Raw genomic sequence first — 22,220 nt, 5'->3', positions numbered from 1 at the left:
GGTCTGCCTGGCCCATTGTGGTGCCACCAGGATCAGCGTCATGTTGCTTGTCATGCATTTGTTGAGAACCCTGGGGATCAGTGGTATCGGGGGGGAAAAGCGTAGGCAAATGTCTTTGACCAGCTTATCCATAGGGCATTCCCCTGCGATAGTGCTTCTGGTTGCCTGGATGCAAAGTATTGGCATTTTGCATTCCGGCGTGTTGCAAATAGGTCTATTGTCGGAGTGCCCCACTTCCTGAATAGTTTCTCTGTCTCCTGTATATTGAGTTCCCACTCGTGGGATGCTGAAGTCTGCCTGCTGAGCCAATCCGCTTCTACATTGTCCTTCCCTGGCAGGTGTATGGCTAGCAGGTCTATTTTGAGTGGTATTGTCCATCTCCAGATTTCCTGTGCCAAGCTTGACAGGGGGAATGATTGAGTTCCCCCTTGTTTGTTTATGTAAAACATCATTGTGGTGTTGTCTGTTTGTATCAGCACCTTCTGGCTGTACAGGTGTTTCTGGAAGGCCTTGAGTGCTAGCAACACTGTTTTCAGCTCCAGGTAATTGTTGTGTCTGACCGCATCTGTAGGGCTCCACGGGCCCCTCACTCTGAGCTTGTTCATGTGTGCGCCCCACCCCTTCTGGGATGCGTCTGTGGTAATGGTCACGGTTGGGTCAGGTGGTGTTAGAGGTTTCCCTACTGTTATCCTTTCCTTGGTCCACCACCTAATTTCTTCCTGCAGCCTGTGCGTTACAACCACTAGATCCTCCCAACTTCCTGTAGCTTGTGACCATTGCTGTTGTAGCCACTCTTGGAGCGGTCTCATCTGTAGGCGTACATTGGGGACCAGGTGTATGCATGACGCCATCATCCCCAAGATCTTGCTCACTGTCCTCACTGTCAGAGCTCGCCCCTTCTGGTAGTGACGTTTCTCCCTCAGTAGGCTGAGTGTTTGTTCTCTTTTCGCTGGGTGACACCCTGCATTGGACGGTGTCGATTTGAGCACCCAAGAAGATCTTCACCTGCTCCGGTTCCATTGAGCATTTTCCCCAGTGTATGGAGAATCCCAGGCCTGTTAGCGTTCTCGTGACCTGCAGTGCGCGATCTTTGCATGTCCTGTAAGAGCTTGCCTTTACAAGCCAGTCGTCGAGGTAGGGGTACACGTGTATCCCCTCCCTTCGTAGATGCGCGGCCACTGCCGCGAGGCATTTGGTGAACACCCTTGGTGCGGATTTTAGACCGAAAGCCAGAATTGTGAATTGGTAGTGATCGTTGTTCACTGCGAACCTTAGCATGTGCTTGTGCTGCCTGTTCATGGGGATGTGCAGGTACGCATCCTTGAGGTCTATGGTGGACAAGAAGTCCCCGGCCTTTATCTGTGGGATGACCTCTTGTAGGGACGTCATCTTGAATTTTTGGGTCTTTACATATTTGTTTAGGAACCGTAGATCCAGGAAAGATCTTAGGCTTTCGTCCACTTTTGGTACCAGGAAGTAGTTTGAGTACACTCCTCTGTTCCGTTCTTTGAATGGGACCGTTTCGATTGCCTCTTTGAGAAGTAGTTCTTGAGCTTCCTTTTGGAGCAATCGCAGCTCTTTTCCCGAGTGCTCTCTTCTCTCTGGCTTTGTTTGGTGGATTCTTTAGCAGCTCTATGCAGTATCCGAACTGCATGATGCTCAGTATCCACTTGTCTGTGGTGATTTTTCACCACTCCCGGAGAAAAAATCTTAGCCTGCCTCCTAGTGGAGTTACATGTTCTTTTGTGTCTTGTCCATGTAGCCCTCTCCTCTTTGTTTTTCCGTGCTCTTCCCCCGGAGGGTTCGAGTGGGTGAGCACCTTTTCTCGTGTGCAGTCACTTAGAGGGGGGTTGTTCACCGCCTCTTCTTCTCTGTCCTCGTCCGTTTCCTCTTGATCGAAAGGACTGGCCCCTGTTCTGGTAGTTCCAGTTTTGCCTCTGCTGGCCCTGGTGACCTTGGTTGTCACTCTGTTGTCCCTGGTGAAACGCCTGGTGTGATTCTCCTTGCTGGTTTCCACCTCTGCCGTTTGGCCTCACGTAGGAGCGCCCCTTCTCATCCCCCTGAATTGCAGGGCCCCCATGGACCTTGCCGTTTCATTGTCCTTCAGTTGTGTGAGCTTCTCCTCAACTGGGGCTCTGAACAGTGTTTCACCATTGAAGGGTGTCTTCAGGATGTTGTTCTGAGCCTCAGCTTTGAAGCCTGAGATCCTGAGCCAGGCTTGCCTTCTCTCTGTCATGCCTATAGCCATCAGTCTGCTGGATGTTTCAGCGCCATCCAAGGCTGTCTTGAGGCACGAGTTAGCAATGCTTTTCCCTTCTTCCACAAGGTGTGATGCCCTCTCACGGTATTGTTCCGGGAGGTGCTTGAGCAATTGCCCCATCTCATCCCAATGTTGGTATTGATGTCTGTTCAGGAGGGCGTTTCAGTTCGCCATCCGCCAGTGCGATGCGGCGTTTCTCTCTATTTTCCTCCCCGTTAGGTCCATCCTCCTGCTTTCCTTGTCAAGTGGAGGCCCAGATGTTGTTGGGACGTTGGCCCTTCTGCTGGCCGTCGCAGCGATAATAGAATCTGCTGTGACGGACCCCTTGATATAAGCCGGGTCCTGTGAGGAGAATTTGTATTTCTTTTCCGTCCTCGGCGTTACTGATCTGCATGTAGCCGGGTCCTTGAAGGCTTCCTTCCCCTGGTCTGTGATACTTTTCAGCAGGGGAAGGAATTGGCTTCTTGTCTGTGTGGGGAGCAATGTTTCCACCAGGAAATCTGCTTTTGGCTTCTCCTCCTCTAGCTTAACTCCATAAGCTGCTGCCGCCTTCCTGACAACCTCGTTGTACGCCCCGATGTCATCCGGTGACGAAGGCCTCGAAGGATATGTCTCCACCGCCTCCTCCGGGTTTTCGGCCTCGATGTCCTGCCAATCCTGGTCTTGGGCCGTCGAGGAACCTGAGCCGTAGCTTGACTGCTGGTCCCCGTAATCACCTTCTGTATAATAGAGGTCCTCTTCCTCTTCGTGCTCCGAGAGCTCCGGAGTTTTCTGCGGCTCTTCGACGTCGAACTTCTCCTGCTCTGTCACCTCAGCGACGGACGTTGCCGGCCTCAAGGGGATCTTGTAACTTCTCATTCTTTTGTCGAAGTCTTTCTTTCTCTGGAGGATGTTCTCCATTCCGGCCTCGAGCCTTCTTTTCTTTCTCAGCATCTCTGCGGCCTGTTCGTCGTCGAGCGTTTCGGCCGCTCTCTTCGGCAGTGTCGTCGAAGCTTTCTTCAGCTCCTTTTCCTTCGAAGTCGAAGACCCTTTTTCGGGGGCTTGCTTCGACGACCTTTGCTTTTCGCCGGTCTTCGGCCTCCGGGGGTCCTTGTCGAAGGATCCGCTGGGCATTTTTCGGAGGATGCAGCTTCGGCCGTCGAATCTTTCGGCGCTGGTGCTCCTTTCGAGGCTTTGGACTCTGCCTTTCGAGAGTCTGCCTCTGGCTTTTGAGGCCCTGTGGGAGTTTTCAGGGTCGTAGACTCTCCTACCTTGTCAGGCGTTTTCTTATCGGTCTCTGCAACCGTGAAGTCATCTGGACCTTCGGCGATGTTGTCCTCGACGTCGGAGAGGCCCAGTTCGTAAAGCGTCTGGGCCTGGCCCTTGCCCTGCATCGTATGATGAGCTATCCTCTGCTTCTATCGAACTCGGAGTGTCTTCAGCTTGAAGATGGAGCAGGCATTGCAGTCTCTGCTCCCGTGGTCGATAGGCAGGCAGAGGTTACAGACCGGGTGCTGGTCCTTCTGCGCGAACTTGTGGTGGCAGTTTTTGCAGAATTTAAATGGAGTCTTGTACATCCCTGCGTTCAGGGAGCCCCCTGTATGCGCATTCCTCCAAGGACATCGAAGATCTCGATGTTCTTCTCTTTCTTTGCCGTCTCCTGTCTGATGGTCGTCTTCTCCCAATCTTTTCCAGTCTTTACCGTCGAATAGTAGTTGTATTTCCTCCTTTTTTCCTCAAAAATTTCTGGAGCTTCTCGCGACGATCCAGACCCAACGGCGGAAAAAAGAATCTGAAGATGGCGCCCAAGGGTTGTAGCTTCCGCCGGAAGCATGCCGACGTCACCGAAGGTACACCAGAAGGTGGGACGTCGACGCCCACCTGGGCTACGAAAAAAAAAAAAAAAAACGACTACGATTCCGGACCCAGCCACCAGATTGCGGAATATGCACAGCATAGTGAATCCAGAAAGATTCACGCTGCAAAAGTATATATTCTATGTCTGTATTATCAATAAGCTGGCTGTTATTTGCACATTGTATATTTAGGCTAACTTTTATGGTTTTTTTAAAAACCGAAATAAAGTTTATAAACTAAAACTGAAACTGAAACTTGTTTTCTTACCCCAGTATTGGAACTTTCATAGATTTCCATGCTATGTATCAGAGTAGCTAGCAGTAAGCAATAAGAGCACATTTTGTTACATGTGTATCAACATACCTTAGCATACATATGTTAGCATACATATGTTAATAGGAAGCAAGTATATTTTGCTACACAAGATAGGAAAACATTATCTGATACAAAATGTGCAATCATAGGAAGGAGGGATAGTAGGGAAAGCTCACCTCTCATTGGAAAAGATTCCTCAGGACTGCTTGTCCGACTGCCGCTTCGCTCCTTATGGAAGAGTCCAAGCAGTAATGCTTTGTGAACGTGTGGGAACTGCTCCATGTAGCCGCCCTACAAATGTCCTTGATAGGAACCCCAGAGAAGAGTGCAGCAGAAGACGAAACTGATCTTGTGGAGTGAGCTCAAACATGTCTTTCCAGCAGTTTCCCTGCTGCCTGGTGACAATAATGAATTGCACTTGAAATCCAACGCGAGATTCCTTGTTTTGAAAGCGGAAATCCTTTTCGAGGAGCACTATAAGCAACAAAAAGCTGGGAAGATTTTCTAAAATCTTTTGTGCGTTCAAGATAAAATTTGAGACATCTCTGGACATCCAAGGAATGTAGAGACCGTTCTGCTGGAGACAGGACAAGGGAAAAAAGATTTTAGAACCACTGGTTCGTTCAAATGGAAATCTGAAGGGACCTTTGATATAAATTTCGGATTTGTCCTCAAAAACAGTGTGTCCTTTTAAAACTGCAGGAAAGGTTCCAAAATGCAGAGAACTTGCAGTTCCCCTACTCTCCTTGCTGAAGTCAGGGTTAAAGGAGAGCTAACTTCCAAGATAAAAGTTTTAAATCCGCTCTGTGAATTGGCTCGAACGGAGGTCTCATGAGTTGACCCAGCACTAGAATGAGATTCCAAGCTGGAGGTGGAGGCTGAACTGGCGGGAAGACCCTGAAAAGACCCTTCAGGATCTGCTTGATAATTCTAGCAGACCAGAGAGAAGGACCAGAGGATGTTTGTCTGAATCTTGAAATTGAAGCTAGATGTTCTTTGATGGAAGAATGTGAAAGACCTGACTTGGCCAGTGACAAAATGTAAGGCAGTAACTGATGAGGAGCCGAAGAGAATGGATGAAGGTTTTCACGGTTGCACCATAGGCACAGACGCTTCCATTTAGCACGATAAGTCTTATTTGTACTTGGAGCGCGAGCTTGAGTTCAACTTCCCATACAGTCCTGAGGGATATTTAAGCTGTGGAATTATCTGTGCTCAGGAGCCAGGGCTTCAAATGGAGAGAGCTAGGATCTGGATGTAGCACTTGTCCCTGGGACATTGTTAATAGAGATGGAATGGGACAGAGGTGAAACGGTTTATTATTTATTTATTTATTTTTTGCATTTGTAAGGCGCACAGATACCCACAAAGGGTTTCCCGGCACCTGGCCTATGGAACCAGAGCTGTACAAAAGCAGAAACGACTAGAGACCAGATTATTTGTTGAAAAGCCAGGTCTTAATGCTTTTCCTGAAGTTGGCAAAGTTTTCCTCCTTTCGTATAACAAGAGGAAGGGAGTTCCAGAGGGTCGGTCCCAAAAAGGAAAAGGACCTCCCTCCGACTCTAGCCAGTCTGAATCTGGGCACTGCAAAATTCGCTGCATTTAAGGAGCGGAGATTGCTTGTGGGGAGATGAGGCCTAACCAGTTTTTGCAGATACTTTGGTGCGGTACCTGCCTTTATTTTAAACATATAACTCAGGGCCTTGAACCGTACCCGGTTTTCCACCCTGAGCCAATGTAAGTCCTTGAGGTGTTTAGAAATCCTCGCTGTTCTGGGGATTTTGCACAACAGCCTGGCTGCATAATTCTGGACAAGCTGGAGACGTCTGATAACAGCTTGATTGGAACCCAGGTAAAGGATGTTACCGTAGTCAAGCCGTGATGTAATGAGGGCATTGACTACGGTCTTCTGGGTGACCGAGGGCAGCATCCATATAATCTTGCGCAGCCATTTAAAAATTGTAAAGCAGATGCCAGCTACTTTATTGGCCTGTTGTTTCATCGATAATGTGTCATCGATGTGCACCCCTAAGTTTCTAACCTGGGTAGCTGGTGTAGGAAAAGCACCCAGGGATGGCGGCCAATGAGTGTCCTTCCAGAGGTCCCTATTTTTACCTAAGAGAAGAATCTCAGTCTTTTCCCCATTGAGCTTCAGCTGGTTATTTGACATCCAGCCGAAGACTTCATGAAGGCCAAGTTTAAGCGCAGATGGAGATGAAGGGTCAGATTCTGAGAGAGAAAAAATAATCTGCGAATCATCCACATAAGTCATTAATTCTAAGCCAACTCGCTCCGCTAAGTCAGCGAGGGGACGAAGGTACAGATTAAAAAATAGCGGACTCAGAATTGAGCCCTGAGGCACGCCATGGGGCGAGCTGAAAATGTCCGACTGAGCCTGAGATGACGCGATCTGGAAGGTACGGTTGCAAAGATAGGATTCAATCCAGTCCAGCACTGCCCCTCCGACACCATCCTCACCCAGCCTGGCAAGCAGCCTGGAGTGAGAGATGGTATCGAAGGACGCACTAAGGTCGAGCAGGACAAGTGCAACCGTTTGCCCATCGTCCAAGAGCTCCCTAATCTTCTCAGTGACTCCCAGAAGGGCGGACTCGGTGGAATGTCCAGCCCTAAAGCCTGACTGGGAGAAATGGAGCAAGCCGTTGTTTTCCGTAAATGTGCTGAGAGCACTGTGAATTTGCTTCTCCAAGATTTTTGAGAAGGCAGGAAGTAGGGAGATAGGACGGTAATTGTCTAACACCTCAGGGTCAGCGGTAGGCTTCTTCAGCAAAGGGCTCACCATGGCGTGTTTCCATGTCGCTGGAACTTTCGCAAATCGAATAGAGGCATTGAGTGTCTCAGAAACGATGGTCAGGGCGGGGTCATCCAACTGGCTCAGAATGCTGATAGGGAGAGGATCACATGGGGAACCTGACTTGATGGAGGTAGCTAGAGATTTCAAAGTGTCCAGCGTAATAAGAGGCCAAGACTCAAGCCGACACCCTCCAGTTGTAATCGGAGGAAAGTCCTCTCTGTCATCCTTAGTAGGAGGATTAATGTTAGTGATGCTGGTCTCAATCTTTTCCACAAAGTAAGAGGCCAAGTCTTGACATTTCTGGGTAGTAAGAGGACATGCAGCAGCCATTGAATTAGCTCCAGCTAGTTCTTTCACCGTATTAAAAAGGGTACGTGATCTATTTGCAGCAGTATTGATGGTTGATCCTGAGAAAGCAGGAGAAGCTCCGTGAACCAGAATTGGAGAGGCCACGCTGGTGCAATTGAAATCATTCTGCATGGTCCGTTTTTATTTTCCTGAGAAGTCTCGGGATCAGGGGAATTGGAGGAAAGGCGTGAACAGGCGCCTGACAAGGACATCAAAAGAGCATTCCCCAGTGACCCTGGATGGTGATCCCTGCTTGCATAGAGTTGGCATTTCCTGTTTTCTGGGGTAGCGAACAGGTCTATGGTTGGAGTACCCCATTGTTGAAACACTTTGTCCAGAACACTTTGATCCAACTCCCACTCGTGACAGGCAGATTTCAGACGACTTAAGGTGTCTGCTGTCGTGTTGAGGGTGCCTGGTAGATGCTCCGCTGAAAGACTTTCTGGAGAATCGCCCATTCCCAAATTTCTTGGGCCTCTTTCGAGAGAAGATGAGACCTCGTACCTCCCTGCTTGTTGACATAATGCATGGCCATTGTGTAGTCTGTCCGGATCAGAACGGGGGTGTCCCGAACCCTTGGCAGAAAAGCTAGCAAGGCCCAATAAATCGCCCTGAGTTCCAAGAGATTGATATGGAGAAGACGCTCTTCGGGCTTCCAGTGACTGCTCACCTGGAGGTTCTGTAGGACAGTGCCCCAGCCTTCCATCGAGGCATCTGTGGTTAGAATTAGATGGGATGGAGCCAACCTGAAGGAGAGACCTCTTGAGATATTTTCTTTGATACTCCACCAAACTGCTGCCTCTCTCATGAGAGGAGTGACCGTTATCTTGTCCTCGAAAGAACCTTCAGCTTGGCGCCATTGCATGTCTAGTTATTCTTGCAAGGGGCGCATACGCAGTCTGCAATGCGGAACTAATGGTATGCAAGATGAGATCGACCCTAGGAGAGATTTGTATAGACGTACTGTCAGGGACAATCTCTTTTGTAATTTGCTGGCCGAGAAGATTAGCTGTTTCTGTCTTTCCTCCGATGGAAAATCTTTGCAGCTTCTTGTATCCAGAATGGAACCCAAAAACTTGACCCTCCTGGATGGAAGAAAGACTGATTTGCCTTTGATGAGATGCAAACCTAGATGATTGAAAAGCTGGACGCAACATTTGACTGCATTTGTCGTAGCTTGAAAAGATGGAGCCTTTATCAACCAATAGTCTAGGGATTGTTTCCTGAGGAATACTGCCACAGGGGCCAAAACCATTGTGAATATCGGAGGAGCGGACCTGAGCCCGAACAGCAGTACTTTGAATTGAACGTGGCTCTTTGCTACTGTGAAGCTTAAAACATTTCTGTGAGCTGGGTGGATCGGAACGTGGAAATATGAGTCCTGGAGATCTGAAGTCGCCATGTGATCTCCTGGATTCAGAAGACATAAGACATCTTGAAGAGAAACCATCCGAAAGGAAAGTTTTATGAGATAGGTGTTGAGCTACCTCAGATCCAAGATTGGGCGACACTTTTCCTCCGTCTTGCAAATCAGGAAAAACCTGGAATAGAACCCTTTTCCTTTTTGAGAGAGCGGTACTGGCTCTATCGCTCCCTTGGCGAGTAGTAGTTGACTAGCTTCGAGATGGAGAAGATGAAGATGTTTTGATTCTGTGGCGCAAGGAGCTCTGGGAGGTAGGAGGTTTCGAAATTCTAATGTATGGCCAACTTGGATGATATTTAGGACCCACCGATCTATTGTTATGATCTTCCAGCAATTGATAAAATGTGTTATCCTGCCCCACACTGATAACACAGGGGGTAAAGGACCAGTATGCAGAGCCAGGAAGCCACTATTGATCCTCAGAGGTATCTCTCCCCTGACGTCCCTGTTTACCTCTCGAAGACTGACGAGAGAAAGACTCCGATTGGTTCTGGCGTGGAGAGTACTGAGGTTTAAATGAATGAGAAGATTGTGAATAGGAGTAGCGTCGTAGATAACCTCCCCTGTACGTTGAGAAGCCTTTTCTTCTTGCACCCCGGAAAGGCACCTTACAGTATTGAAGTGTGCCCAAAGACCTTTACGTCTCTGTATCTTTCTTAATGTCCTGTAAGGCGTCATCTATATGCTTGCCAAACAGCATATCCCCATCAAAAGGCAGATCCAGAATTTTATTCTGCACTTCAGGGCAAAACCAAGTCGATCGTAGCCAACCTTGATGCCTCAGGACCGCTGAACCTGCTAAGGCACGAAAAGCAGTTGTTGCAATATCCATTGCACAATCTATAATCTCAGATGAAGATTGTTCACCCTCCTCCAGGATCTTTCTTGCATCCGCCTTGGAACTCTCTGGAAGCTGATCAATAAACAGAAAGAGATCGCACCACATTTGGCGATCGTAGCGCCCCAAAATTGGCAGTGCGTTAAGGGCTCTAACGAGAAGGCTGGTCTTAGAGGAAAACCTCTTGCCCACATTGTCCAGGCGTCTGCCCTACTTGTACGGCGGTGCGGTCAGGGGTGCTTCTGGGTTTTTTTATTTTTCTTTGAGCCGCCTGGGAGATAACAGAGTCTGGTTTCGGTTGTCCAATTAGACAGGCAGGACTATCCTCTGGAGCCTTATATTTTTTCTCTAGACGCGGTACAATCGGGATTACAGTAGCTGGAGACTGCATCAACTTCTTACCCTCACTCCAAACATGCTCTACGATAGGTATGGAACGGATAGATTTTTTTATAAGGCTCTTTAAAATCGTAGAGGAAGCAGTCCGATTGTACCACTGGAACAGGAAGGCCAAACCTTTTAGACGCTCCCTCCATAAAATTATGGAAACCCCCTATGTCAGCCGGGGGCAAATCCACAGGGTCCAGAGATGGTGAAGACTGATCAGGGATGATATAATCGTCCCATTCTCTGTCAGGATTTGGGATATGTTCCACATTCTGCTCTCGTCTAAGGAATCATCACCGTCATCATGCACTGTAACAACATCTGGATTCTTTGCAAAAGGTTCCCCTTCAGGCCTTTGAGACATTGACGCCGCAGAAGAAGCAGGAGGCTGCGGAGGTGGTGGAGGAGGAGATTGTGTGGATTCAGAGGGTTGAGATGGAAACCTCCTCTTGTAGTCCAGCAACATCAGTTGCAAGTCATTTATTAGCGAAGACGGCATGGCCACCATCCCCTCCGAATATGGATTGTGAGATCTATCACAAGGAGTGAATTGCTCTTGTGGATGATGCTGGCCAAGTAATAATCATTTAAATCAGAGTCCTGATATTTCACCTGGAGTTGAGACGGACTATAAAGCATCGCCATACGGACTTTCATCCTCGTCAGATTATTCCTCCTCCAGAAGAAGTGCTTGAGGTAACGGTGTCACCCTACGGGGCAATGTCATTTCAGGTGTAATTTGTCTTTTCCTAATAGAAATTTTGACTTTGTGTGTCGTCGACGAAGGAATCGTCGTCACCGGTGAAAGAAACTTCGTCGACGGTAGGCTGGTCGTCGACGGTGGGCTGATAGTCAACGGTACCATCGACTAGGTCGACATCAGAATCATCGTCACTGTCATCCACATTGTCGTCATCATCGTCTGCATTGAGGTTGTCATTCTCATCGACGACACAGAGGTAGGATGTATCGTCGACGCAGTCATCGTTGAAGCCCGTCAACAGAGCTGAAATTGAGACTGACTGAATTTTTGATGTTGTCGTCGACGTACCTGAGGAAGTCGTCGTCGACTGACGTATTTTCTTCTCCCCTTTTGTCTCCTGAGGTGTACTTGAAGGTTTCTTGAAAATGTTCTGCTTTTCAGATGGTGACGAGGTAGCAGAAGGACCTTGACTTGCCTTCTTAGCAGATACAACCTCAGGAACAGATCCCTCTTTCTCCTTTGCACCGTGGTGAGGAGATTTTATGGGACTAAGCCTTTTAGACCTATCAGCGGTCTTTTGAGAGGCCTTCGCAGGAGGTTCAGTGGATGTAGAAGGGGAAAACCTACCGCTTTTTGTAGACGTCTGCGAAGAAGTTACCTCTTTCCGTGACTTCATTTTCTGTAACCAAGTCAGAAGTCTTCCTTCCCGGTCTCTCAGAGTCTTTGCAGAGGTCCTGCAGATCTAAAATCAGTGGCCTTGTGATCCGGGTATAAGCAATAAATGCAGTTCTTATGTTTATCTTCAATATAAAGCCTTTTCTTTGAACAGGTAGCACAGGCTTTGAATAAAGCTTTCTTTTCTGACATTCTGAAAAGACAATAGATGTAGCAAACCAAAGTTGAAGAGAAAACTGAGCAGAGCTCAGTGGAGACTCCCTTAGCACAACGTGCGGTAGAAAATCTGAGGCTCTCTCAGGCAGGTTTTATGGGGTGAGGCTATTCTGATTGGTTGTTGCAACTTTTTTGGTCTCTTTAACAAAGAGGTGGAAATGCTACAAAATTAGATTAGGCCTAGGCTTTTCTTTCTCTTTTGTACCTACTGCTATGGTATTTTTTATATTTACTGAGGCTCCGATTCCGATGACTGGGAATGATACAAAGCACTGGAATCTATGAAAGTTCCAATACTGGGGCAATCGGTCTTTTTGCACACAAAAAAAATTGAGTGATCGAAGTTCTAAAATAAGATGAAGGCCTATTCCCTTTTACGGCCCAAAGAAATAACAGTAGTAACACCAAGTACCGATCTGCGAGGCCAAGACTCCATGGCTCCTTACTCCGAAAGAGCTTGAACTTTCTGCAGCAAAATGGATAAGTGGTCCTCAGAAACAACTGGCAACAAATAGGAGCTAGATACTGCAAATGCTACTTACCAGTATGCATCTGTTCTTGGCATGTAGGGCTGCTGACTTTCATATCTGTGCATAGATCGCCGCCTAGTGTTGGGTCCGAATGATTGCACATTGTTGTCCTGGAAGAGTCTTCGAAGTATCACGAGATAGGTGGCTCCTCCCCTGGACTACAGTGCGCATGGGCATCGACTCCATCCCCAGATTGTTTTTAGCCATTGTGGCCAAGATGGAGTGAAATTATGTGAATGATGACCATGCCATGAAATGGTATGTGAATACTGCAGCTGCTACAGGCGCCGGGGAGGAGGGCGGGCGATATGAATGTCAGCAGCCCTACATGCCAAGAACAGATGCATACTGGTAAGTAGCATTTGCAGTTCGAGGCATGTGGGCTGCTGAATTCATATCTGTGCATAGAATACATAGCAGTCCCTCCATTAGCGGCGGCCGCCCGTGCCAGCTGCAGCAGTTCGGAAAAGTGTCTTGAGAACAGCCTGCCCTACAGCTGCTTGCTGTTTGGAGTGCACGTCTACACAGTAATGCTTAGTGAATGTATGTGTGGTAGACCATGTGGCTGCTCTACATATGTCCTCTAAGGGAATGTTTCCAAGGAAAGCCATAGAGGCCCCCAACTTTCTGGTGGAGTGGGCTCTTGGTGGAATTGTAAGAGTGCGTTTTGCCTTTGCATAGCAGATTTGAATACATTTCACGATCCACCTAGCAATACCAGCCTTGGAAATAGGGTTACCTTTGTGATGTGGCGCAAAGGCAACAAAAAGCTGTTTAGTCTTTCTAAAATCCTTGGTCCTATCAATGTAATACATTAGGGCCCGTTTAACGTCAAGGGTGTGGAGCATCCGCTCCGCCAGTGACTCTGGATTTTGAAAGAACACCGGCAACTCAATGGTTTGGTTGATGTGGAACTGAGACACAACCTTGGGTAGAAATTTAGGGTTAGTGCGGAGCACTACCCTGTTTGAGTGAACTTGGAAGAAAGGTTCTTGGATTGTGAGGGCCTGCAGCTCACTAACCCTCCGTAGCGATGTAATTGCTACCAGGAAAGCCACTTTCCATGTTAAGAACTGAAGTTCGCAAGAATGTAGTGGCTCAAAGGGAGGACCCATCAGTCTTGTAAGAACCACATTGAGGTTCCATTTCGGAGCTGGTGGAGTCCGTGGCGGAATGACTCTTGAGGCCTTCTAGAAAAGCCTTGATGGCAGGCACTTTGAAAAGTGAAAGGTGCTGTCTATTTTGGAGGTATGCGGCCATCGCAGACAGGTGAATGCGAATGGAAGTATATGCCAGATTACACTTGTATAGATGGAACAGGTAACAGATGATGTTCTGAATGGAAGCATCTAGTGGATCAATGTTGTGGTTTGCGCAATAGATGACATTTTGCCGCATAACATGCTCTAGTAGTGGGCTTTCTTGCCTCCCGAATGATGTCCATGCAATTGGGAGGCAGGTTAAGGTAGCCAAACTCTAGGACTTCAGGAGCCAGATCGCCAGGTTGAGCTGTTGCGGATCTGGGTGCTGAATGTCGCCATGGCTCTGCGTCAGAAGGCTGGGTGTGAGATAAAGCCTTTGATGCGGTACCACGGAAAGTTCCAGAAACGTGGTGTACCATGGTTGGCGAGCCCATGTTGGAGCAACTAGGATGAGAGTCATCGAGTGCTGCCTGAGCTTGCGCGCCACCAGCGGTATCAGAGGTGCTGGGGGAAAAGCGTACGCAAATCTGCCTGACCAGTTCATCCATATCGCATTGCCCTGCGATTGCGGGTGTGGGAACCTGGCGGCGAAGCTTTGGCATTTTGCGTTCTCCCTTGTGGCGAACAGGTTGATCTCTGGATGACCCCACCTTTGGGAGTACGGTTGGAGTACTGATGGATGTATCTCCCACTCGTGCATTTGGTGGCTGTGCCTGCTGAGCAGGTCCGCCATCTGATTGTCCTTGCCTGGGAGATGTTCTGCCATGAGGAAAATGTTCCTCTGAATGGCCCACTTCCACATGCTCTGAGCCAGATGAGACAGCTGCGGAGAGTGTGTGCCCACCTGCTTCTGAATGTAGTACATGGCCGTCATGTTGTCCGTCCGGATCAACACAACCTTGTTGCACAGATGTACTTTAAATGCCTTTAAGGCCATGAAGATTGCCATCAGTTCCAGTACGTTGATGTGCATCTTCTTTTGCTGTAGTGTCCAAAGTCCCTGCACAGTGTATTGGAGTACATGCGCTCTCCATCCTTGGAGAGAAGCGTCCGTCGTCAGGATAATTTGTGGCACAGGCTCCTGGAACGGTCGGCCCTTGCAAAGGTTTCGTGGATTCCACCAATGCAGAGAGTTGTATGCCCGACCGCTCACCAACACTAGGTCTTTCAACTGCCCGTGAGCCTGAGTCCACTGACGTGCTAAGCACTCCTGAAGCGGACGCATATGTAGTCTCGCGTGTGGGACTATGGAGATGCAGGAGGCCATCATGCCTATCAACTGCATGAACACTCTTGCTGGAAGCGAGTGTTGAGGTCTGAATCGTTGGATCAGCGACTGAATGCTGTTGACTCTCACTGAATTTGGCTGCGCAGTGGCCGCCAGAGTGTTTATGGTCGCACCCAGATACTGCCGTATGTGGGCGGGCTGGAGATGGGACTTTGGGTAATTCAGTGAGAACCCCAGATCGTGCAGAAGGTGAATGGTGTGGGACACGTGGTCGGCGCACTGCTGGGCCGACTTCGCTTGAATAAGCCAGTCGTCCAGATAGGGGTAGACGTGGATGTTCTGACGTCTTAGATGCGCCGCCACCTTCGCTAGGCACTTTGTGAAGACCCTGGGCGCTGTGGTGACCCCAAAAGGCAAAACCTTGAACTGGTAGTGCTGGTTTTGATTGGTGAACCTGAGGTACTTTCTGTGTGAAGGATGCAGTGGAATGTGAAAGTACGCATCCTTGAGGTCCAGAGTTGCCAGGAAGTCCCCTTGCTGAAGCAGTGGGAGAACCTGCTGCAACGTGAGCATATGGAAATGTTCTGACAGAATGTAAAAGTTGAGAGGTCTGAGGTCTAGGATGGGCCTGAGGGATCCGTCCTTCTTTGGAATCAGAAAATACAGGGAGTAAACTCCTGTACCTCTTTCCTGCAGGGGCACGAGCTCTATTGCTCCTTTTTGCAGCATGACGTTGACTTCCTGCTGCAACAAGTGCAAGTGCTCGCCGGACATAGGACGGCTCTTTGGGGGTATGTTGGGTGGAGTGGATGTGAGCTCCAGACAATAACCATATTGGATAGGAGATCTGACCCACCTGTCCGTGGTGATGGACTTCCACACGGGCAGGAACTGCTGGAGTCTCCCCCCGACCGGTGTTGCGTGGTCGGGGGGCAGTGACAAGGCGCCACTGTTTGTTGGCGGTGGAGGACCTGGAGCTGTTATTCCCACGTCCTCTGCCCTTGACGTTGTTGCCACGGTATCCACCCCGACCCTTGTTGGTATAGGAGGGTTGGGTGTAACTCTTATAGAACTGCGTTGACTGACGCTTGACCCCTCGAGGTGCCTCTATTATTGGAGCGGCGAAAGGAACCACCCCGAAACTGCTGTGACTGCAAGGCACCCATAGACTTAGCAGTGTCGGTGTCTTTTTTCATTTTTTCGAGGGTGGTATCTACTTCTGGGCCAAACAGGTGGTCTGGGTTGACAGTTTGGTTGAGGATAGTAGTCTGAATCTCTAGTTTGAAACCGGATATTCTGAGCCATGCATGCCTACGCAGTAGAACGCTAGTGTTTATCGCTCTTGAGGCGGTGTCAGCCACATCCAGAGCGCACTTAATTGAAGCATTGGTGATAAGCTTCCACTCCTGTATCAACATTTCTGCTCCTTCTTTATATTGATCTGGCAAGTGCTGTAGAAGGGTCTCTAGAGTGTCGTAGTGTGCCCTGTCGTAACGTGCAAGTAGCGCCTGTGTGTTGGATATGCGCCATATGTTGGCTCCCTGCGCAGCAACACGTTTCCCTGAAGCCTCAAACACTTTTGATTCCTTGTCTGGGGGAGGAGCGTCACCCGTAGTCTGTGAGTTGGCTCTTTTGCGAGCATTGGAGACAACCAAGGAATCCAGAGGCAACTGTCCTTTGATGTATGTTGGATCAGTGGGCGCTGCCTTGTACTTTTTGTCGATACGTGGGTTGACGACTCTTGCCCGGGTGGGCTCCTTGAAGACCTCCGGCGCATGTTTTAACACCCCTTTTAACATTGGCAGGGTCTTTACCGTTTTCTCAGCAACTGAGAAGGTGTCAAACAGATAATCGACGTCCACGGGGTCAGCATGGAGCTCGACGTCATGATTGGCTGCCGCTCTTTTAATTAGAGCATTGAAAGCTGCAGAGTCCTCAGTTGGGGAAGTCTTTGCTGAGAAAAGCTGAGGCTCCTGTCCCGAATGCGGGTCCCCAGGGTCGCCACCAGCAGACCAAGGCTCAGTTCCATCCTCAGGGTCCGAGTAGACTGGATAGGCATACTCATCTTCGTCGTTACCATCACCCTCCTCAACATTGGAATGAGTGGGTGAAAGTTCATGGCCTTGAGGTGATGCAGGTTCCATAGGGGCCGAGGCACCAGCAGAGTCCACCTTTTTCTTAAAGGGAATTTGGAAATGTTCCAATGCCGGTTCAGGGGTGATCTTCCTTTTAAGGAGAGAGAGCTTGCCGGTGTTGGCGTCGATGATCACCTCTCGACGCTCCTCTTCAGCCAGTGGTTGGTGGCGTGGGCTTGGAACCACCGACGATGCCTTCGGCGTCGAAGAGAACTTCAAGGGCACACCGGCCCCAGGTTTCGCCGTGAAAGCCTTCGGCGCCGTCTTTGGCGGCAACGTGAACAGAATCGGCGTTGCTGTTTTCACCGTCTTTTGGATAGGCTTGGGCGGCATAGTGTCCTTCGGCTCGACTGCCGCGGTCCCCTCTTTAATACGCTGAAGGGACTCCGTGACCTTTTTAGTGAACGAGGCGGAGGGACGCACCGACTCGAGAGAGTCTTCTGAAGCCGGTGTTGGTGCGGCGACCGATGACGCAGTCTTCGGCGCCGACGCAGCTGCCCCCTTGGCCTTGTCGAGCGGAAGCGTGGCAGTGAGAGACTTGGGGTCGTCCTGCAGCTTCTTCGTGGCCTTCTTATGGTCGTCGACCTTCTTGGTATCGATGCGACTCTTAAGTGCGTCGACCAACTTCGGCGCCGACGTAGCCGCGTCGGCCGATTTTACCTTCGGCTTCGATCCCGTAGTCTTCGGGTCGGCCATTTTGGCGCGGCTCTTGAGCTCGACGGCCATCTTGGATGTCTTCGGCGCCGAGGCCTCCGAAGTCTTCGACCCGACCAGTGCGACTTGCGCTTTCGGTTTCGATACGTTCGGCGTCGAAACCGATGGTTTCACTTTCGGTTTCTGTACCGTGAGTGGTGCCGTATCAATGTCCGTGGCCGGGCCTGGAGGCGGAGCCGTGGGACGGGAATCAAGGCTTTGGGTAAGGCCCGAAGGCGATCCCTCGGCCTGGGCCTTAGAATGGTGGCTGGCCCCGGAGTCAGTGTGAGGAAGCTCTTCTTCCGAGCTATCCTCTACGGTGGCAATGGCCCCGTCGTCGTCCCCTACCTCCTCGACGACTTCATCGAAATCTTCATCCTCCGCGTCGTAGTCCTCCTCGACCTCCGACGCCGGGTTAGAATCCGTGATATTTTGGATAGTTTCGTCGCCGACATCCTCCGCGTCGAAGATGTCCGTTGGAGGGGGTGCCGATCGCTGGGCCTGCAGTCGTGCAGCTCGGTGGAGCTTAAGTGTCTTCTTCGACCGAAACTTGGAGCAGGCCATACACTTGGCCTCGTCGTGGTCCGGCGACAAACACTTATTGCACACTGGGTGCACGTCGATATGTGGGTACTTTGAGGCACACACCGGGCACCTCTTAAATGGACTTCGTTCCATAATGAATTAGTCTAGAGCGTCGTGTAGGCCCGTCCGCGCCGAAAGCACGCGGAAGGCCAATGTTGGTTCGGAGTCAATGAAAACTAACGAACCCGAACGACAACAATACCGACGCGAGTCCTAAAGACCTTTTGTTCTCGAGTTAAAGAAGTTAAACAACTATCGATTCCGACAGAGGGAACCGAAACACATCCGAACCCAATAGCGGAAAAAAACAATCTGGAGATGGAGTCGATGCCCATGCGCACTGTAGTCCAGGGGAGGAGCCACCTTTCTTGTGATACTTCGAAGACTCTTCCAGGACAACAATGTGCAATCATCCGGACCCAACACTAGGCAGCGATCTATGCACAGATATGAATTCAGCAGCCCACATGCCTCGAACTGATCGTTGCATGAAGGCACAGAAAGAAAGAATGGACGCTGGTGTGGTGCATATATGAGGCCCCAGCCATAACTTCCAGGTCGAGCCGAGTCAATGTGGAGCCACAGGATGCAACCTAATGATACCCACAGGGACTAAGCCTGAAAAACTTCTTAATCCATCATGAAGCTTGATTATATTCTAAAGGTGAGGAATCTGCGGTTAGGAGTATCTATTAGAAACCAAAATGACACCCTTTCCAGTACAGCTTGGGAGGACTGGAAGAAGGAGACCGCATCAGAAAGACCATACAGAATGCACAGAGATGTCAAAGATGTTCAGTAAACGGTGCCATACACCATAAAGAAAACAAAAAAACAAAGAGTGACTGGTAAGGTATTCAAAAACACTTCAGATGGGCGCTGATTCCAGGGGAAGATTGCAAAAAAAAGGAGAGAAGGGACTGGCATCAACGGTACGAAATGGGAGAGTGTTAAGCAGGGAAGAAACTAGCAGCTGTGCTCCCAAGTTTGATTTCTAGCATGTATTTGTATTTGAGCTTGTAAAGCACACTGCTACCCGTAGGTTTCCTGGCGCTGTATAACACTGGGGAACCCGTCCTGGCTTTCCCTGTGAGATGGTCCCTATTAGGCACCCCCAAGGTGAAGCAAGGCATCCCCGGCGTTGATGGGGCAGTTTGTGGAGATTAAGCAAGCTATTGCCCAGAGTTGCTGAGTGGAACCCATGGTTAGAGTGACACCGAGGCGAGATTTATCGAGCCCGCTGACATTGGCCCAAAGACCCTGCTGCGTCAGGAATTGAACCCTGGTCCCGGGCCGTCCTCTGCTTCTGGGTCTGCCGCCTTTAACCAGTGCCATACACCATAAAGAAAACAAAAAAACAAAGAGTGACTGGTAAGGTATTCAAAAACACTTCAGATGTACCACAGCGCACTGGGCGCTGATTCCAGGGGAAGATTGCAAAAAAAAGGATAGAAGGGACTGGCATCAACGGTACGAAATGGGAGAGTGTTAAGCAGGGAAGAAACTAGCAGCTGTGCTCCCAAGTTTGATTTCTAGCATGTATTTGTATTTGAGCTTGTAAAGCACACTGCTACCCGTAGGTTTCCTGGCGCTGTATAACACTGGGGAACCCGTCCTGGCTTTCCCTGTGAGATGGTCCCTATTAGGCACCCCCAAGGTGAAGCCAGGCATCCCCGGCGTTGATGGGGCAGTTTGTGGAGATTAAGCAAGCTATTGCCCAGAGTTGCTGAGTGGAACCCATGGTTAGAGTGACACCGAGGCGAGATTTATCGAGCCCGCTGACATTGGCCCAAAGACCCTGCTGCATCAGGAATTGAACCCTGGTCCCGGGCCGTCCTCTGCTTCTGGGTCTGCCGCCTTTAACCAGTGAGCCACACTACTCCACACTAGTGAGCCACACTACTCCACATAAAGGGCTAACATGTCTGATCTCAAGAGCTCAAGAGAAGAGCATCTTAATGAACTTGCACCGAGCAGAGACCAGATGGACTGGTGCATTCATACGCATGTGCAATACTAGCTAAGCACAAGATTTAACATTAAGTCTAAAGCACAGCAGTAGTCCTGGTCAACCACAAGATGGTGGCAACTCTCTTGGAGAAATGCTGATATAAGGAAGAGGCAATGTGAGAGAGTATGTGTGAGTGAATATTTGTGTGCATGTGGGTGTACAGAACCAGGTCTTACTTGGTTTTGTAATGCAGCATATTTGTTGTATTCGGACAATGCTATTCACGCACCTGCCTCTCTCTGGTGAGTCCTCTCGATCTTTCCTCCTAAACTTGTTAATCGTGTCATCGATGGTGCTTCCAATTTTGTCACCAATCTCTCCCAGTTTGTCACTGAAGGGGAAGCCAGTCTTACTCTTGTCCCATTCCTCATCCCATTTGGCCTTCGGTTCAGAATCGTACCGTTCACCTACAATAGGCAGCAAAACACATGAAAACGGAAGGAACAAAATGTAGCTAACTGCCAGACTTTTCCTGAGCCAGTGGGTAAAAAGGGAAGAAACTCTACAGACTAAGACAAAAGCAAACAAAAAGACACAGAAGAGGCTACTAAGGGTTGGTCACTGGCGGTGAGGAGGCAAAGCTAATAAACAGGAATAGGAGAGAGGGCTTGCACACAGATGTAGTGCATTAAGGGGAACTGGAAGAAAAGGATGGATAGGGATTAGGACCAAAAGAGCACGACTAAGAAGATTGTAACAGAGGACGTCTTATGACAGGACATCCTTCATGGGAAGAGGCTCAGCACATCAGAAGAGGCTGAAGAGAAACAGGTTGTACAGAGTGCACCTCAGAGTAGAATAAACCAGAGTACCAAAAGGTATACAAAATCTTTATAGAAATGGAAGTTGAAGGTATGCTTTGGAGGGGGAGAAGCATGCTTTGGGGGGGGGGGGGTTAAGGAGAGGAGGAGACTTCTGTTTGACAAGTGTAAAAAGGAAGACTAGGAGAAGAGAGAGAAATAAAGGCAAAGAAAGAGCAATGCTTTTAGTGTGAGAAGGATAAGGGGATATTGTTAGGGGCAAAAAAAGACAATAGAAGCAATGGAACTGTATCATTCTACAGGCAGGGGAACTCTTGAAGAAGGGACCAGGATAAATAATAAACCGCACTAAAAATGTTGTGTAGCACAGTCCAGTCATCTATCAATAGTTCTAAGTCATATGCTTATTTAATTATCAGACCAAACAGTGAATTCAAGGGCAATGGACAGGGTTCTGCGTAGCAGCACTTCTATCACAATAAAATCACAAATAATGCATACCTCATTTCTTGATCATTGCAGGTTCCTAGAGTAATCAATGCAGTGCTGGCTTCTCATACTCCACACAAGAGCTTTCTCTGCATCAACTGTGGGTATCATACATTGATGGGTTTTGGGAAAGGGTAGGACGCACAATGCATGGATGTGAGATAAAGAACAATGGAAGGTCATTATTATTTCCTGATTCTTAAGGGCACACATGGGTTAATGAAACACTTTAGAAATACTCAAATCTACATTCAAGGGTGTCAGAGAAGAAAAAAAGTCAATGCCCAGAAAACAGGCGGAGTACGAGAAGCCAGCACTGCAGAGCAGAAAGCAGACACCCATCAAGAGATGCAGGTGCGGTGACCTGTGTGTGTCACACAGGCAGCCCAAGAACAAGCAGCATCAGCATTCAGGGGAGCACAAGCAGAGAGCAACACTACAGGCAGCAGTGTTCTTGGGGATAGGAGAGGAGCAAGGAGACGTCTGCAAGGAAGAACCTGCCAGAAGCCTGGAGTAATGCATATTTCCATCTTGCAGGGAGATGTCTAAAATGCTGCACTGGTTGGAGACACACCAGCACCTCTTACAGAGAGGTGTTTTCAAAGAACTTTCTTGTAGCCTGAAAATTGCACAAATAACTCCACTAGGGTGGCGCTATAGCAAGGCCAAGTTCCGAATCTGAATATATACAGGCCTGATCTGTAAGAAGGGGCTTGGCGAGATTTGAACTTCTTCTCAAAGGAGATGCACAGAATCAGGGAGGCCTGGTACTC

General features: G+C 49.1%; 1 protein-coding gene across 1 annotated transcript in view; it reads right to left on the bottom strand.

Moving 5' to 3' along the window:
* The window catches only part of CLINT1 (clathrin interactor 1), a 656,796-nt gene that overhangs the window by 395,649 nt on the left and 238,927 nt on the right, over positions 1-22,220 (bottom strand). The window contains exon 6 of the mRNA XM_086931221.1: positions 20,427-20,604. Within this exon, the coding sequence (XP_086787347.1) occupies positions 20,427-20,604 (178 nt within the window). The remainder of the gene's footprint in view (positions 1-20,426; positions 20,605-22,220) is intronic.

The sequence above is a fragment of the Lissotriton vulgaris genome, chromosome 7 (genome assembly GCF_964263255.1).
Source record: "Lissotriton vulgaris chromosome 7, aLisVul1.2, whole genome shotgun sequence".
Taxonomy (NCBI): domain Eukaryota; kingdom Metazoa; phylum Chordata; class Amphibia; order Caudata; family Salamandridae; genus Lissotriton; species Lissotriton vulgaris.
This window is presented reverse-complemented; position numbering and strand designations above follow the sequence as displayed.